The sequence below is a fragment of the Lampetra planeri genome, chromosome 2 (genome assembly GCF_965212315.1).
Source record: "Lampetra planeri chromosome 2, kcLamPlan1.2.h2, whole genome shotgun sequence".
NCBI lineage: Eukaryota > Metazoa > Chordata > Hyperoartia > Petromyzontiformes > Petromyzontidae > Lampetra > Lampetra planeri.
This window is the reverse complement of record NC_136108.1, coordinates 9,677,183-9,696,507: the sequence shown is the minus strand read 5'-3', so window position 1 is coordinate 9,696,507 and position 19,325 is coordinate 9,677,183. Positions and strand designations below refer to the sequence as shown.

Genomic DNA, 19,325 nt, shown 5'->3' with positions numbered 1-19,325 from the left:
GTACAAAACTCATCTTTAAACCCTTTGTACGACGACAGTATCGTGAAGATAATGCAAAAGAGCAGAGGGAAGACTGCAATGTTATGCACTGCGATGTTGGAACAGAACTTTATCCATTTTAAAATGTTGCACCGAGTGTAACCTTCGTGGTGTCATCTGAATGTTATCGCGGTTGTCGATGCTTGGCCAGCTTCCTGTTCTTTTTTGTTCTGGGTGCTGACAGAACGTAGATAGCGCCAGGCTTTGACGTCAGTGAACGGGTCACATGTAGTCCTTTTGAAGTTCGAATAATCAGGTTAACATCTCCCCAACGGTGCCAGAAATGCATTGCTGTAAATGGTGAGTTTATAAAGGACACTAAAGCTCGCTGTCTTGCCCCCATTCCAGAAAGAATTCGTTTGTCAGATTAACCTGCGGCCCCCGTCACCTTCGTGATGTGGGAACGCTTTGATTCCAGCCCTTTTTTTTCACGTCAATGCTACGTTACCTTTCCACAGCTTGCACTTATCAGTCTGTTGCTACCTTTGCCGGCGGCTTAAGCATTTCATCAGGGCAGTGCTACTCATGAACTTGGAGGCAAGAACAGGAGCAGACCTGTGTCTCGTCGACCCCTGTTGCAGCTGCCACAGGATGCCGAGTGCAACGGGCGAGCCACCGGTTGGTGACCACACATTTTGAGAATTCGACGGACGACCCGATGTAGTTCCTGTAAATGCAGTTTATTTTACGAACGATGAAAGATTTAGAAAATGTAAATATATTAAAAAAATAATTGGATTCACCATTTATATGAACGGACACTTTTTATTTTGTTTGGCACAGGCATATGCAATTGACAGTACACAGCTGTTACAAAGCATAGGGAGCATTAGATTGGTGAGAAAAAAAACATCACAAGTATCAAAGCCGCACGCTTTAAGCCAAAGCAACACTGGTAAAGTGACCTTTCCGCCAAGCAGATCTCCGCATACGAAGCTGAATGGGGCGGGAATGTAGCGTCAAACACAATTGCAAAGTGCAAAATTGAAACAATTCCAAGAATTTACATTTTTAAGGACTTCTTTACACTACTGTACTTACAAACAAACATATAAATAACACGATATTTTACAAGCTTTATTCTTTGTACAGAAGAAAAGTATTTTAACAAAAACAAAATAAAAAATAAGATAAATAACTGAAGCCCTTGTGTGTTTTTAGAGTGTGGTAAGGCAACGCCATTTTTTTAAAAAGGGAACTCTGCCGACGGCAACCTCTCCATCTTTCTTGACTATTTTTAACCTTGACATCAATGTCCCGCAAGGCTTTACAAGATCCAGTTTTCGTTTCCAATCTTGCCGGTTTGCAGCTTGATGAAGTAGCTTGACATTGACAAAACTGACTGCTAACCGCCACTATTTTGAATCCGCCCCAAACACATTCGAGTGTGAGCACACCGCGAGTGTGGCTCCTGCAGCGTGGGCTACCGAGAAGTTTGGTTTGAAAGCAAATTGTCTTCACCCCTTCACGGACAACTTGACTGCATCCAACGTGATGAAAAAAAACCCACCAAATGGAATGAATGATGTGCATTGGTTCATGTTAAAGTGTTCAATACACCCTCGGTTTTTAAAGGCAGTGTCTTCAAACTTGGCAAAGAAAAAAAAATACTGTTTAAATCAATCACCCACACCGAACAAAACAAGCGTTTGGCTCCGGAGCCACATGGCGCACCCCAAGTTCACGCGTTTTATCATCAAACGAGAGTCCCATCGATATCCCCCGTGGGCAGATTGTCACACATAATTGAATGGAGGCAATGTAAGAAGGTCGGCACAGGGGCAAGAATTCCAACACAGGGCCCCCCTCTCGATGGCGGCTAGCCAACCGTCTCACATGATGGTGCAGCTCTTGGCTTTGTCGGCAGCCGCTGGGTCTGAGTTGAGCTCCGGGCGACCGCCCAGCCTGGAAATCCGCTGCAGGAGCCTCTTGGAGCGACTTCGCTTGAGTCCACCAGAGAGTCGCCCTCCTGCGGCAGAGCCAGGTGTGGACAGGGCCATGGCGGCTGCGCGGAACACCTCCCGCACGCTGCTCTCCAACGTGCGCGCCGAGCACTCCAGGTAGCGAGCCGCGCCTATCTGTCGCGCCACGCTCGCGCCCTGCGGCGAGCAGACATTAAAAAAAAAGAGAGAGAAAAATCCACTCGTGAGTAAATTCACAGCGTCAAAACGTGCCGAGACTTGGATGTTTTTAATTAGTATTTTAGGCGTGAGCGTTCAAAGATGTGCAATGGCATTGACTGGCTTGTATTACCTGTTCGTAGGAGATTGGATTCTGTTGCTGCTCCGAGAACTCAGAGAGGATGCTCAAGTCTGTCCGCAGGTCCGATTTGCAGCCAACAAGGAACACCTTGGTATTGGGGCAGTACTCTTGTATCTCACCCTGCCACTGTAAATAGAAAAAACATCATTAGCCCGTTTCTCACACACAAAATGCACATCACACCTGGGGGGGAAAAAACAGATTTTCTAATCTCTTAAATTGTCCAGGGTTTGCATTGGGCCATTCAAGCAGTGATAACACCTTGATGTTTTTTTTGTTAATAATCACAGGTCAAGGTTGAATTGATTTAATGTCACCTCATTGTTAAAACCACACAATTGTGCAACAAAAAGCAAAGTGTGTTGTATTAAATTGCTATCGAGTTCCAACCTTTCTCTTACGATTAACAATGTATGGCATATTGTTTCTTGTCAAATCGTGTTTAGATTTCAAAACCCTCAGTTATTGAACCGGGCATTTCATATATTCCAGAGCTCCCATGGGCATTGTTAGAGCTGTACTCACATACAATGTAGACATTTTTAAGAGTAAATCATTTATCTCTCTTTTAGTGGAGTGCAGGACCAAGAGGCAGCCTGTAAATAATTCACACGTGGGGGCTGCTACTCCGTGGGAATGGGAATCCAATTACCTTGCTTGAGACAACCTAGCACCCCACTGCTACTTGCTTAAGTAAATAAACACATAAATGGGCGTGTTTCAACAGCCTCTCCAAATAATCTTGTTCCACCACTGAATGTGCAAACACACATGTACACGTGTGCTTGCACATTCAGTGTGTACGTATTTGTGCAAATTCTGCCAAGCGAAGTTAACGTTGCCTAGGGGGGTTGCATGGCATTTGTGTTACATGGGACAGTGAAAATGTGGGGGCACCACAAACTATGACAAACAGTTTGTATATAAAACAGATTAGCATTCCTCATTTACTTAGTTAGGATTCTAACAGGGAAACATTTTTGTACACGTTCAGTGCTTTGTCAATCACACGTACTCGATGAGGGTCTCCCCTTGCCGTGGGGGTGGTTTGACCATACTTCACCACGCTGGTCAGTGCGGGTTTGGTAAAAGTGGACAGTGCAAACGTGAGAGCATAGCACGGCACAACAATGTATTTTTTTGTAATGCCCTCTCACTGCCCACAACATGGCCCTCCGCAGCAGCTATTATATCCTGCTGGGCATGGTGGTTTCCCATCCAAGTAATATGCAGGCTCAAACGCTGCTTAGTTTCCGAGATCTGGTGCATTATGAGGGATTCCGTCATAGGCAAGGCAATATTACTGGAAGTTAACATTTAGAAGTTCTAGCTCATGTGAAATGAAATGCACATGCAGTGGGGCAAAATGGCAAAAAAATCCATGTGGCTTTTTTAAGTGGGTGCTCTTTGGATATCAAAAAAACTGCTGGAGAATTTCAACTGGAAGACTGCCAAGTACACTTCGATCAACAAGCACTTCTGCCCGAGATGCTTTTTTTAAAATAAGGACTCCGATTGATGGACGGATAGTGCAATTTTTGAGATGTATGAAAACCAGACAAATAAAATTAGTGTTGGGGATTGCGGGAAATATCCTAACAGTTTACAAATTTCCATCAACATTTCATGCAAGTCTCAATAAGAAGAGTGCTTAATAATAATAGTAATGGCCGAGGAAGCCTTGCAAAAATATTATAACTGACAGACTGGGTGGTCAGGATTTTCAAGATGAAACAAAATGGGATTTTATAAATCCACCCTGCCACATTGAGCAAACACAGCCAGAATCCTTAACGTCTCATCACTGGAATGGATTTGTGAGAAATGAGATTACAAGTCGTCTTTGTGTCCAGGCACAAGACACTTCATGGTACGCAGAATGCAACAGACCTGTGGCACACCATCTGTTCAACTACTTTGCAAAGACGAGTTACATTTTGTAGATTGTTTTGATTCGCCCGGCAGAACTTCAGTGAAATGGCTCCGACAGTAATTTCCGTGGGCTTGCAGACATGTGGCCGTAATTAAACTCTCACTCTGCCACAGCAGTGGGTGTCAAGAGTGGTGTGACTGGGGCCCAGCTGCTCGACAGTCCTCGGCAAACAGATTTCCTTGTTCGACACCATGTTGCAGGACAGACGGCGAGTCAGTGTGGTCCACAGACACGTAGGTGATGGCAAACAGTAAATGTGCTAAATCGAACAAAAGGTTTTTTGAATGTAATACAATTAGTGAAATATCACTGTTAACCAAAATAACTTCGGAAGACAAACTTGTGCTCGTGTTAAAAAGTTTCCACGAGATTTGGAAATGTTTATGCCTCAAAAGAAAACAATTATACTTTGTTTCAAGGAAAAATCTGTATTATCAAGTAATTTGCTTCATACGGATGCTTCTACGATGTTATGGTTAGCATACCGTATTTGGCATTCCAGAAGTCGATGGTTCAATCTCCCGGCATGACAGTTGAAAGAATGGACACGTTAATTAAATCCCTCTGCCTCTGTCCACCGAGCAGTATAAACAGATTACCCCTAACCCCAGTTAATGCATTGGCAAGTCGTGTGTGGTCGGGTAAAATATGGGGACTCCCAATCTCTTCCACGACATCTGGCCAGCATCAAAGAGAAGGCCAAAAAACTCATTCTAGACTAGTGTTTCATCTCACCTTCTTCAGGACGCTGTCCAGAGTCTCTGGTCGAGCAATGTCAAAGCAGACGAGGATGGCATTGGCGTCGGGGTAGGAAAGGGGCCGCACGTTGTCGTAGTGTGGCAAGCCTGGGAATGACAGATGACAGCGATCACGAGGCTGTTGAGCGACTGCAGGCAGACCGGGAACCCCCTAACCAGTTAACTCGCGATCATCCGTGGGCAGATTAACTGTGCTTGGGAAATTAATTATGTTTTATACACACGGTTTAATTATTAGCCGCTTCCAGGGTCAGTGACTGTGTGCCTACATGACAAGTGGTAAACCGATTATCTTAATAATCGCAACAACACACATTATAGTCTTCATCTTCACCCCCAATCTACGTAGTACATTTTTATATCCCGATTAACTTTTCATTTGCATCAACTTTGTTTTATCTGGGCGACCCCTCTCCATTTACTTTGTAAAAATGGACCAACTGTAAATGTTGTCTGAGAATCTATGGACTGGTACAGCCCTGATATTTGGTAAAATGAACTCGTTATGGTCAGGTATTCAAAGCAGGCATTGAGCCAGCCCCCCCATATTTTAACCTAGATTTTGGCTTATTATGTTATTATTTCACAACATGTCATTGCTACCCAATAATTACAGAAAGTTGCTATTATAGTGGTAATATTTATATATCCGGATACATTAATAACTATATATTGTGAAAAAATATATATTGTTTCATGATCATCTGGTAATAAAACATTGGCTACAGAAAACAATTATGAATATATACAATCACCCTCTCATTGACTTCATTAACAGTAAAACATATTAGGAAGTGCTTGACAATGGCCAATCGGTTTCTTTTTTTTTAACAATAACCCTAAACTTTATATATATTTCTTTATACGTAAATGAGAGGCGTGGCACATTCCTGGAATCTCCACATGGCTCAGTAGGAGGTCCCGGGCAGAGCAGGAGGGCTGTTTAAACAACATCTGCAGTTGAAGGGTTACACTTGCGAGGAAGACGACGAGCCGATTGGACCGCATCGCTTGTTGTTGGCCAAATTTGAGAAGGATGTGGTGGGGAAGGAGGGGCCCTGGCTTGCGAGAGTGAGGCTACTGGAAGTGGCGGTGGGGGGGGCACTGGAGAAAGGAATTTGGAATCTCCTGAGGGAGGGGGGTTAGGGGGTGGTATGGGCATGTCTGGACCTGTTTATAGTGCTTAGTGTGTCACTGCTTGCTTAAAAATAAATTCTGACTGGTCACTCGTAATCGTTGCCGTAGAAATAAGTAATAACTGAATGCATTCTTAAAAACTGGCGTTGGCTGCACTTACTGTGGTAGCTGATGCTCGGCTGTTCAAGTACCGTCAAAATGATCGAACAAGTCAATACTTTGACATTTGCCAGAAGCCAATTACACGTGCCAGCACATGGAGACTACTAGACATTTAATTAGCCATGAAGAGCTTAAATGTTTTGCCATACGCAGCAGACGTGGAATGTGATTCGCCTGCAGGTAGAAAAGCCACATCTAGAAGTGTATAACACAGTGCCGTGACTTCCTATAGATCGCGATCCCAGCAGCCGTGCTGTTCTTGACACCCATGGCAATGTTTACAAACGGCTCACCAACGCGGAATTTGTATATTACAACATCTTAAGACTCCCTCGTCATCGAAATTAATACTAAAACGGCGAAGTGGTATAGGCCCCGCAAAAGGAATGTATTATCACTATGCTGGTGGGAATCTTATGGCGCGCAGCACATTATCCAGGCGTTAGAATTCAGAACTAAGAGTAGCTCGCCGTTTAGTTTATCACCAACGTGCAGTATCACTGGCATGTGCCATGGCTAGCAGAGGACCGGACCGCCAACGTTAACTCAAACTTGGCATTTAATTTAGGTATTTCTCCACTGTCGACGAATTACCCACGTGAGAGAGGGTTGTGCACGTGTGATAGTCTAATACACGCGGGCATCTCTGAGCAGGCTGTGGCATGCATCCCACTCACCAGACGTGTCCCACATGATGAGCTCCACCCTGTGGCCTTCCAGCTCGAAGCTGGCGGTGTAATTCTCGAACACGGTGGGCACGTATTGCTGTTGGGCAAGAACGTAATCCGTCAGCAATTGGAGCTTATGACAACAGGGCACATGGAGCTAAACAATTCCGCAGATACTGCAACTAGCTCGGCCATGCACGCGCGCATTGTTGACATGACCCGAGAGGGCTTGCGAAATTGTTTTAGAATGGCTGAAACCCGTATGAGGCACTGTGAGCATGAAGAATGTGCAACAGAATGGAGGTTGTGATGTACACATGTGCTCAGTTTTTTATGTTAAAATAAAAAAATAGCAATAACTTGTGTGCCAAATGGTTATGGAATTGTGTTATATAACATGCGAGCATACAAAATACTAAGCCAATTTTTTCAACTGCCCCTCGTATAGTGATGTGTATCTCATAAGTGTGCAGTGTTATCATTTAATAATAACAACACATTACTCCAATACATGGAAAAAGCACCGCATGTAATTAATAGAATTCACTTAATATGCAAACAGCATGTACAACAATCCTGTGCGAAACATAGGATTAACCCTACTATATAAACTTCCTTGTAGCTCTACGTATATACGTGTACAGCCCAGCCCTACTGTCACAACCCACCGCTGAATGAGGGCCTCCCCACACCATGCACTTTTAGCTAATGAAGGGTCACGGTTGCGCTTTAGAATCCATAAATGCAATTGTGTGTGTGAGGTCTGGTGCTACGCGCTTGGTGTATAAAGTGTGTCAGTCGGGAAACCATATACGTGTGGTCACATGCTGTCGAGTCACCGCACTTGCTGCCCCGATGTTAAGACTTACTGCGCATGAGACACGCGGTTCGCACATTGCGCACCGATGGGAGTGGAAAATGGGCTCTCGGACCGAGACCACTACCACCGCCGCCGCCACTTAGCCACTCGGCTAGCCTCATCTCCCAACACCCAGTGGAGATCGCCAATGGCCTGTGTCCTAATGAATTAGATATTTGCTTGGCTGCTTCTCGCTCAAAGAGTCATGCTCCAGGGTAGGTTGTTGGGATTTTGGGGGCTCCACCGCCACGGGCAATCGATCAAAGCCCCGTCCGTAAATATATCATGTATTACGTATGTCACGCCTGCATAGACCTGTGGTGTACACACACGCAGTGTAATGTATACTGCCCGCACTGAACTGCAGCACTTCTTCAGGTTCCTTGGGACCTATAGCAAGAGCCATTGTTGTTGGATCCTGACCCAAAACCCTATCCACAGTAAGTGCATACACTGAATGTTCAACAAGGTTATCATTAATCAGGTTTTTAAAATGTACATCCCTTTCTCAGTCCACAGCTGGATGAAGGCCTCCCGAAGCTGTATCTGTCGTGTGGGCTTTTTGGCCATACTTCCCCACACTGGGCAGGCAGTAAGGGTTGGTAAAGGGGTGGCCCAGGTCAGGTTCAGATATTCACCACTCATGAACTCCTGTCATTGGGTTCACCCTATCATTCTTTATTAAATAATTCTAAACAATACTGCGTGGTTTAAATGTTGCCAACATATGTATTATATGCTCAGGTTTTTTTTTTTAACCTAAAAGTTTGTGTGAGCTTATGTGGTACTACATAACAACGTTCAAGACAATCACAGCTAAGATGTTGACAAACACCCCGGAAACTCCTCTCACTGCGATGTATGTCGCCAGTGCCTTGGTAGACACGTGGAAGTTGATGAGAATCATTAAAATACAATGTTCACACAACCAAGTATGTGTGTTTGTGTAGTTTTATGGTTCCTAGTTCCAATGGCTGTCGAATTATATTATCAGCATTTAATAATGGACGATACTTTTAGGGACATCTAAATATACGATGGCCCCAACATTGAGTGGCATGTGCTTGGAACCGTTTGCCCAACTGGGTTGTGAACAAGTCGCGGTGATGATGGGCTTATTGGTAGTAGTCGCCATGGTGGTGGCATTACGGTGGCGATGAAACTGGTGGTCGGTGGCCATTGTGGACAAGCAGCGACAAGAAATGGAGGAGGCTGTCAAGTAACCACAAGGTGGCAGTGCTGCAAACGGGAGTCTTAGCTCCACTGACTCAAGTGGAGCTTTATGGTTAGACCCCCCCCTCCCCCCGTACGCGATGATTCCGGTTTAATTGCACGTCAACCTCTCAGAAATGGCATGAGTAAATCATTCTAATGCAGGACCCCCCCCCCAATTTTTTTATATTGAGATTCAGCGAGGCTTCTTCACTAGCAGTGGTAGTTGACAGCGGTGTAATATAATTCGGATCTCTGTACAACACAGACTAAGGGAGGGGGGGAGGTAGGAGTATTTGTTCAGCGGTTGGTGCACTAAAAACTTTACTGCCAAACCCAGCGACGACTTTGAATCCCGGCCACGGATTATCATCATCATCATCAGTGGCGAGTTGCACCAAATCCGCACGCAACGGTCGTGATCAAGTCGTCTTCATCCAGCGGTGGATTGACAAGCAAGCTGAACATTACGTCAAGGCAATGGAACGCGTCCGATTCCAGAACCATACCGAGAAAAAACGGAACGTCGAAATCAACTCGCGGGATATTAACATCGCAGAGTCGCACAGATGTGGCCCGGGGAGGCCCTCATCCAGCAGTGGACCGGCCGTTGCCCGATGATGATGACAGATGATGATGGTGACACGGAACAGCCATTCGCCACCGACGATGACTGGCAAACACAACGCGCGTCAACCAGGCTAGGTGCACTTTGGGGCTGGAATATTCGCGGTGCTGGCAGGTCACAGGACACGGACGCGAAGCGAACGACTGGAAGCGACTTGGCAGATCCACCACCACCACCCTCTGTGCTGCCCACTGCGCCACCACCACCGTCATCATCGTCATCATCATCACAGCCAATATAAACATCAATAAGATGGCTCAAGGGGACAAAGATCACCCATATAGCCTTAACGTACTGTAGGGGCAAGTGCTGTTAGCGAGCACCGATTAAGGCCAGAACGGCACACGAGGGTGGTGGGGTGACCAGCACCACCACCACGCCCGCCCGACCGCCTTTGTCTCCCCAGTGGCGATGTTTACACACCGCACCGGGGTAACTCATTTGAGGCCGAGTCAACCTAGGTGGAGGCCCAGGGCCGGTATCAGACAATCGTCACCACTGGGTGTTGGCCGTGAGCCGGGTTCGTAGCGCACCACGAGAGAAAGACACAGAGACAGAGGAGAGGTCTCTCACCTCGGGGTAAGAATCCTTGGCGAACGCGTGGAGCAGCGCCGTCTTGCCCGATCGACTGTCTCCGACCACGACGACTTTGCACCTCGCGGGGGGCGCATCGTGGGGGGCCCCTCCTGCCACAGCCGGGGGGGTCGCCGTGGCCCCGCGACGGGGGCTGCTCGAGTCCCGGGCCGCCGAGGGCAGCATGGCTTGCGGCAGACGCTGGGCGAGCGAAGGTGGTGGGGGTGCTGGTGGTTGTTGCTGGCAAGACAACGGCAGAGACCACCAGCAAGATCCCGTGGGCAGAGGAGGCCCTTGGCTTGGGTTCAAATCGGAAAATAAAACGAAATCGTGGTTAGCACCAACGCTGAGCGAGCGAGCGTGCCCCGTTCCTTGGTATTTCGCGATTTGCTGGTTGATTGATGTTGTATCCGCCTGCTGCCACACACGGCACGTTACCACAAACGTGGCCGGTGACAAAAGAGACAAATTCTTAAAACACCGACGAGAGACGCTGCCACCGACCGCTGTTGCAATTCCTATCGTTGTCGGACGATACGCACTTGGTTTGCCCTGCAGGTCCTAACACACACTCTCTCAATGACTGTGTCACCCTCTCTCTATTCTCTCTCTCTGCAATCTTGCGGCTAATATATCTCGAGCGAGCCCGTGGTTACGAAGCAGCACGTCCAGGCTGGAGCGTCCGCAGCGCACTGCGAGCAGTGAGCGGAGCTCTGCACTCCACCGCGCTTTTATACCCCGCGCGCGGCACCGCCTCCACCAATGGGGCAGCCGCAGCAGCAGCGGGCGGGTTGAGAGGCTTTAACACAGAGGCTTTGTTTGCTTGGGGTGGGGGGGTAAGGAGGGAGTAAAGTTGGTGGTGGTGGGGGGCGGTTGTGTTAGCACAGAGGAGCTGGAGGGAAGGAGGCGCTTGGGTGGTGGGGGGCTCGTTCGTGTTATGATTGGAGGGAGTTCAGGAGGAGGAATTGTCTGGCGTGATGCTGGGATTTACCGAGATGTGCGAAATGCGCCTTTCCGATTCGACTGCGCCCCGTTTCCCCAACAGACCCGGAGCGACCTCATCGCCTTTCCCTTTGTAAGCGGTGAGGAATTCATCAAATATCTCTCAACGCACCCCGCCAGCTTTTCCCCTCGTTTGGGTTTTTCTGAATTTTCCCAATGCTTACTTTGTGACGAAGACGTTGTTACTTCGATCCACCGTACTTATTCAGTTTACTATCGTTGTGTGGGAGATGCGGTGGTACAGTGATGACCGCAAGTTGCTGTGAACCCCTACGACCTGAGTTTGAATCAGAATATTTATTTAGACTGGAGAAATCCGATGAGCCATGAAGACATTTTATACAGGTGTCCAGGAGGATGTGCAGAGGGACATCTGTGAGAAATATATTACTCCGACTGGAGTAATATCTGCACCATATCTGAGCAGCCGTAGTGTTGTCTGAGTAATATACAGCTCCATAGCTGGTGAAAAAGACTGTGAAAATGTTCATTCACCAAAACCGCATTGACCAGCGTGGTGAAGTATGGTCAGACAAACTCCTATGGCATTGCATTGACAAAGGGAGGTCATACTATACAATAAATACTTATGCGACATGTTTGCAGTGTACAATGTATTCACGTGTTGTCTATACATTGATTAAATATTACACTATTTTCTATTGAAGTTGTGTTCAGTCTAAACATATATATTCTGTATGTTGACTAAATCCTGGCGTTTCCAAATTGGTTACTAAGTTTTCACATATTTGGTAACTTGGTAAACGACAACAATTGTGCTTCCTATTCATATATACAGTGACTTATTCACTTTCGCGGGTTTATTTGATTAGCAAGCACAAATCCCATTGTTTTAATGTATGGGGATTTCCAGTGAAACGTGTTTACCGGTGAGCTTAGATAAGATATACATGGGGAAGGAGAATTGGGATCAACATAATGAAATAAATATATGCTTTTGAGAGTGGGGATGGAGAATCGAAAGAAAACATTCACGTGTCGAACACGAGTCGGTTTTTTAAAAATGAAAACAGCAATGCAAACTAAAGGTTTGATCGATGTTTTTAATGTTGTTCTCATCATTAACTATTTACAGCAAAGACCAATGTAAACATCGAAAAAAAATATGAGTGATCGTAAATTTATGTATTAATAATTTAAAAAAATATGGCACGAGGCTGTTATTGAAAGGTCAACACTCAACCAACAGTTAACCTGACTGGAGTGTTCTTATATAAACTGTATTATAAATTATCGAGTCATATCACAACCCCAAAACTTGACAATTAATTGACTAGTGAGCAATGTGGATTTTTAGAGGAGTCCGGTAGTTTTTAATATTTGTGTTCAACATGGCAGAGAGACACTCTTAAAGTATCTTTACTCTGTAGGAGTGATAACCCTTTGAGATGTATCACTTAAAACGGAAGAATGGGATAAATATACTTGGAAAAATATCTACTTTACAACGTGAACCAAGACTCCCCTGGCTGAGTGGCATTTTATGTAGCCGCACACAGCCGTTTGGAACTCTCTGCCCACTGCACATCCACAGCATCCAAGGTTTATCCACCTTCAAGGCTCTCATCTGTCCAGGCTTTCACCTGTTCAGGACCTCACCGGTTCAGGTTCTCACCTATTTTGACTTTCACATGCACAGGCTTTCATCTGTTCAGGCTCTCACCTCTCCAGGGCTCTCACGTATCCGGGCTTTCGCCGATTCAGGCGCTCAACCATTCATGTTGGCATACTAGGGACTTTGAGCTCTGGCTCCAAAACTCCCGAGACCTCAATCAAACAATGCGTCCGATTCATGAAATATGTGCGTGTCATAAAATGATCCTTATGGCGGTACCCCGGGATACCAAGTAATACAAAATGGCCGAGGCAATTAAATATTTTATTTCTGCGACACTATATTTTACAGGGGTGTTACTTAACTCCGCGACTGGGGTACCAATCAATCCGACATCAGTGCTACTCCGCGATGTCGAAACGCAGCGAGGACGATTGCGCTGAAACCCTGAACGCTCTCGTATGCACCATAGTGGTGCATCATGAACAGCTCGTCGAGATTAGTCTTTTACCACTCAGTCACGTGGGCAGTGTATGCAGGAGGCACCTGTGATGTTAATTATCTAAACAGCAGTGCAGTCTTGCAACATTCGTGGGAAAGGGAACCAATTTAGTTGCAGTCATTTTCACTTTAAACGTTTCAAAATTACCGCGTGGTATTTGTACATTATAGAGCACATATACACAGGATTGCATAATGTCCTATAATGGCATAAATGATGTAATTAAATATCAACTCTCACTTGTGTATATACTGCACCGAGTACATGTATCCTGAACTATTGTATGCTTTAAAATATAAACTCCATAATGGTGCATTGCATGATGGAGCACGCCTGTAATCCAGCACATTGAAGGAAAGGGTTGGTGGGTCATATTGATCATTGTAAAACTCAACCTGCTGGGCTGCTAAGTGGGTAGGCATTACAAATACAGTACACCGTACAGCAATTGAGTTCATAAACGAATTTGTTCAGACATTTCAGTGTTTTTGCATCACATGCATGTTTTTTCTGCAGGTACTCCGGTTTCATTCGAAATGAAAACCAGGATGCCCTGTACCCTAATACATCCGAATGCAGGGCCCTTTTAAGGAGTTTTAAAACTCGTTGAGGCTTTCCTTAACGAGTAATTTTGTATTTTAATCAATTACATTATTACTGAATCATGCACACAGAACCAGCGGTCCAGTGCAGGTAACTGGGGCATATTTGTCTGACTGAGCATGGGTACTATCACGGATAAGTCCGAGGACTGGAAGGTCAGGGTAATGGGGGACGAGGTGGTGGGTGTACATCGGAGGAATTGTCAAATTTTGTTACGGTCCACAGTGTAAACAGTCTGCAAGCCCCATAACCGCATAAGCAACATAACGTGCAATTTCCTTGATTAAATAGACCCCCTTGCGTGTTTCATATTACAATTTACCAGGGCAGGAATATAATTGTTTCAAGGAATTTTACTATGTTTCATGGATGGGAAACAGCGTTGAGCCCTTCGTTGGTTTCCGAACCCTAAGAGGCTTTGACTCACCCCGTTAGTGCGTGAGGTGAGATTTCCTGGGTAGCCGGGTTCTCAACACACAGTATGCAGGTACTCAGAAAGACCAATACTGCCACGCTTTAAACTGGGATTTTGAGAGCAATTCGTCCATTCACAAATCTAGAATGTATTCACTTCCATCTCTTTTATTGTAATTGTAATTTTCAAACAATTGCATTTATGAAAAATCCTTTACTTAAAGAAAAGCAGTGGCTTTTTTTGCAAAGTGTGTAAACATCTTGTGAGAAGAAGAAGCAGAAGAAATACAAACTCAGACGGGTTTCCTAGGGTTCTGTGAGGCCAACGGAGAGGGGTAGCCACTTGCATGGATCTGGTCCGAGACCCTCTCGAGAATTTGTGCCCAGAAACATTTCGAGCCTGGACGCCACCGCTAGCTGAGGAAATTCCTTTCCCGTGACCCCGCTGTGCCGCTCACACCGGATACACCGCCGCAGTCCGGGTGACAAAATGATGAGCGTGATGCACAACGTGGGGATCACAGGGGTGGCGGGTGCGAGCGGCTCCATTTGACCTCCTGCCCTCTCCCGCCCTGCACCCTCATCGCTTGACATGTGTGCCCTCTTTGAGTGGGCGTACATGCAGATGCTCGCTTCATTGCCGATTGAAGACCTATCGAAGTGTATACGGATCGTGACCGCCCTCTCCTCCCCCTCGCAGAAGGACGCCGTTGAGAAACGAGTGCCCTTTGCCCTGGAGGACGTCGCTTCACGGTACTGGAATAATGTGAAGCAAATTCAGCGGTAGCCAACGGCCTGGCGTTGTAAAAATAACTGTTTCTCTTTGGCACGGGCTTCGTTAGCTACTTGTGTTGACCCAGGTCTGTTTTTTTGTTCAAAGCCATGTAAAATCATGCTACAGTTTTTTTTTTTCTCCATTCAATGCGCGCGTACATTTGGGCTGAATTGTGTTACATTCCAATAAAATTTGATCTTATAAAGTCAACTAAAATATTTTCATTCACAAATGCAAAGTATACACGTCACACAGCCCGTTGTCACTCCACTGGTGGCTTAAGCCACCTTGTCCGCTTGCCAGCTTTGGTTGCTATATGGAGGATGGGGGGTGCAGCTGTGGCTGGAGATCGAACTTAGGTCGCCGGGTTAATAGTGCAGTGCGCTCGCTAACCACCGTGCCAGCGCTTCCCCCCAAGCCTAAAATAAACATTTCAAAATACAGTATTTTCGCTCGTGACTTTGCATTTTGTACACGAAGTGTGGGTACGGTAATGATGCGAGCGAGCCACATTTCATTGCTGTTCACGGTCGCATATGCGCGCCCTTTCTGTGGTCGCGGCACAAGATGAATAAATATACCCGTGGGCTCTTGGCAGCTCTTTAAAAAATATATATATTGGTGGATACACGATGCCCGAGCGAGCCGCGTTTAAAGGCTTCACTTAAACCCAAGGGCTCGGATGTGCCCTGCGTGGGCGGAGTGTTCCACTCGCCTGTCATCTACGCGTTTCCTCTTCATAAGCACACCAGACCTGTTTCACACACATGGCTTGCTAATTGCATGCCGGTGAGCTGGACGTGTATGCTCCTTGCTTCCCTTTAATTTTAGCTCACCGCCAGGAAGTATTGCATGTCGTGCGAGAAAGAAAACCCAGCAGTTCTTTATTATTACCCCTTGGGTGACTACTGGGAGGCTCCGTGGATCGTGTTACAATCCGACAGTTATTGGACGCTCAGGCTTGTGGATGACTCACCCTGGTGCTGCTGGTGCATTCTGCCCAAGGCATAGTTGAGTTTCAAAAGGCCACTTCTTTATTGTTGTTCGACAGAAATCCTTATATATTAAAATATATATGTATTGTGTACAGTAATTTTGAACTCGACATAGAAATCTTTAAGGGCGGAACAAAGAAAATGCATATCTAGGGCTTTTGTAGTTGTTATATCGCATGACCCCAAACATAACGTGCATATCTTTGAACTCGGTGTTTTTTTTGTGTTGCTTAATACCAATAATAATTAAATGATGAGAATAATTGTCAGTCATTTTTCAATCCACCGCTGGATGAATGTGTCTCCCACGACATGTTAGCTATGGGGGGGAGGGGGGGTGACCAATTTCTACCGCACTGGCCCGTGCGGGTTGATGAAGGGGGTGGGGAGCGGGGAAGGGGGGTCCAGATTACTGACTCAGATATCGCGTGACACTGACGTTCGCCGTGGCCAGGAATCGAACCCAACTCTTAGCTCAAGAGTTCGATTTCATACTGCTGCGCGCTCACCATTCCCGTCACCGTTCCACCGTACGTGTTATCCACGTGTTTTGTAACATGTCTTTGTCCAGTGTTATCCTGTACTTTTGTGTGACTTTGCTCAAAAGTTGCGTCCAAATTTGAATCTGGAATTTGTGGGGAAACTATTCAATATTCACTGTGTGCGTACAGCACAAATCACCTATGCTGTAGCGATTTGTATCATTTTGTACTTTTAATGTGCTCCACATGCTGTACTCACATTTTACATGGGCGATGTTGCTTTCTCTTATCGCCACTTGTTTGTAAGATGAACTCACACTGATGGAAGCAGTGATGACAAATGAACAAGTAAACGCCAAAGATGTGCAGGAAAGATTGCAGCCGTTTGCCTGCCTTCTTAATCATAGGCTTAGTGCCCACAGCAGGTTATTTTTCCTCCAGGACATATGGTTAAAGAACCAATGGAAAGTGAAGAAAACTGCACCGTGAGCACATTTATTGTAAATTGGGGACAGGGGTAGGGTCCCGCTTACTTTGAAACAAAAATTATTTCACAGATAAGCCAGACAAATGCAGTGCCATCACGGTTTGGGGCATAGCAAATCTAAGCAAATTTGTTTTCGAATGCCACACCACCCAGAATGATGGGTGGTGACTAACTATGCACTTAGGATTAACAGAGACTTAGTGCCTGCAGTTGCCGTGTTTAATGATTGGAGACAAACAGAATTAAGAAGCCAGCAGTGCTGTGAGGGCAAATAAGCAGGAGGTCCATCAAACTTCCCACCCGCCGTGCGTTACTTGGGGTCACCATTTGTTTCCACAGACGGTGCTTTCCCAACACGTGCTGACATTTCATATGGAGCTATTAAAAAACCACCCGGTGAACAGACACGTGCTGATTAGTCAGAGGCCACTTGCAGAGAGAGGTTTCAAGAAAGTGAAGAATTCCCGCTGACACAAAAAAGTCAGGAATATTATCATCGCACACTTGGTCGCACACGGCCAAACGACGTCAAAGTGACGCGCCTCTGATGTGACAGTGGTCGAGAAGAGTGCACATGTGAAATGAATCGCCCAGGACCAATTTGTGTAGGAATGCGGCGTGACGCAGATTCGCCGAGAGGCATCTCAGTGATCTGCATGAGCTCAAAAGCCAATTGTCTCCACATAGAAAATGAACGGAACCACGAAAAAGAAAGCATGCAATGTCATGTACAATACGATAGTGTCGCTAAGCTGCTCAGCCAGCTTATATTGGCGTACATATCCGTTGCAGTGAGAAACATTCATCAGCTTACGAAGGTATCCCACTGCCCCCCGACTCTATGTACAAATGTTCTAGGTATTTCTACCACTTAGAATATTCACCCTCTTACAATAATCCGCAGCCAGCCTATAGCTTACGGATGAGTCTGCATTGATACCAGCCCACAACACCTTTATCTATGTGCCCATCCTTCAATATTTCACATCCGTCACTGCTGGATGAATGCTTCCCCATGACGTCGCCATCCCTCGCGATACCTCATGGTTCCACGGATTATCTTGTTCCCGCACAGCAGTCGAGCTCTTTGCTGCATAACTGCAGCGGTCTTCCTATTGGACCGCACTTTCTGCATTGGCTGTCCATCACCAGTCTTGTCCTTTGGTTTTCCAAGCACACTCACCTGCCTTAACAGTCAATATGATCTTGACTTAAAGCTTTCGTGACTGCAGGAATTCATATTCTTTGGGTCTTTCGGTAAAGTCACGTAGATAGGTTCAAATTAATAAAACTAAAATAAACACAAAACTACGACGTTTCGATCGCAACACAAGTGGTCGGCGCTTGTGTTGCGATCGAAACGTCGTAGTTTTTTGTTTATTTTATTTTTATTCATTTCGACCTATCTACGTGACTTTACCGAAAGACCCAAAGAATAGTCAACATTATTTTTTTGATGTTCATGTTTCCCCAACCTGTGTGTTCCTGTTTCTTTTGCTCATCTATATTGATGATATGTGTGATATTATTATACAAAGAGCCATTGTGTTACTCAAATAGCCTTAATTTGGAGTAAATACTGTGTACAATTGGGTAGTTTTGGTAAAAAGTTCATAACTTTTTCATCTTGAGACTCTCCAAATCTCCCTAAATCTCTCTAAATCGCCATCCATGACAACAAAAGTAACTGCCTAGGTGTTAAAGTTTTTTTTCTACATACCAGAATGTTAGTCTTTCAAACAATTCTGCTCAGACATACAAAGCAGGTTATACCGCCCTTCTGACGACATGAGTCATGTGCTGGAAGGTAGACTCCCCGTTGAGCCACGTAAAGACGCTGCTAGGCTCGCTTGTCTGTCTTGTGTGTAAGGTCAAACAGCAAATATACAATTAATGTAAATATGGTGCATTTTAGCTTGCCAAGGTTGAAAGCCAAATAGTATTAATTTTCCCATATTTTTTTAAGGAAGACCTTGGCAACTACAGTGACTGATAAAGATTGTAATTAATATTAGGGTAGGTCCAGCCAATTCCGAATTTGGAATTTTGGCAATAACACAGGCACAGGATCTTTATTAATGTCCACTTAACAGCAGATGGTTTTACTTGGATCGGTCGACTTTGGTCATTCACTGCATAAATTACCGCCTGCATAAAATTGGCTTCAGATTGTGTTTACAAATGTGTGTCTCGGTGTTCATTTCATAAGTGCAATCTATGCCAGTTGCCAGGATAGCTAACACACTGGTAATTGTAAA

The 19,325-nt window shown here is 45.5% G+C and overlaps 1 protein-coding gene across 1 annotated transcript; it reads right to left on the bottom strand.

The window, feature by feature from the left end:
- Window positions 1-784: 784 nt before the first annotated feature.
- LOC144727383 (rho-related GTP-binding protein RhoE-like) lies at window positions 785-10,934 on the bottom strand. The gene is made up of 5 exons (XM_078606165.1): window positions 10,232-10,934; window positions 6,969-7,056; window positions 4,970-5,079; window positions 2,293-2,427; window positions 785-2,138 (listed from the first exon to the last, which is right to left on the bottom strand). The coding sequence occupies exons 1-5, from the start codon at window positions 10,415-10,417 to the stop codon at window positions 1,872-1,874; spliced, it is 786 nt and encodes a 261-aa protein (XP_078462291.1). The 5' UTR covers window positions 10,418-10,934; the 3' UTR covers window positions 785-1,871.
- Window positions 10,935-19,325: the final 8,391 nt, after the last annotated feature.

Bases quoted from the DNA above. Each gene is read 5' to 3' on its own strand.
- LOC144727383 (XM_078606165.1), bottom strand. From the start codon at position 10,417: ATGCTGCCCTCGGCGGCCCGGGACTCGAGCAGCCCCCGTCGCGGGGCC. The intron at 7,057-10,231 runs GTGAGAGACCTC...CTTGCCCAACAG, and splicing joins CCAAGGATTCTTACCCCGAG to CAATACGTGCCCACCGTGTT. The intron at 2,428-4,969 runs GTGAGATGAAAC...TTCTATTTACAG, and splicing joins TGGACAGCGTCCTGAAGAAG to TGGCAGGGTGAGATACAAGA.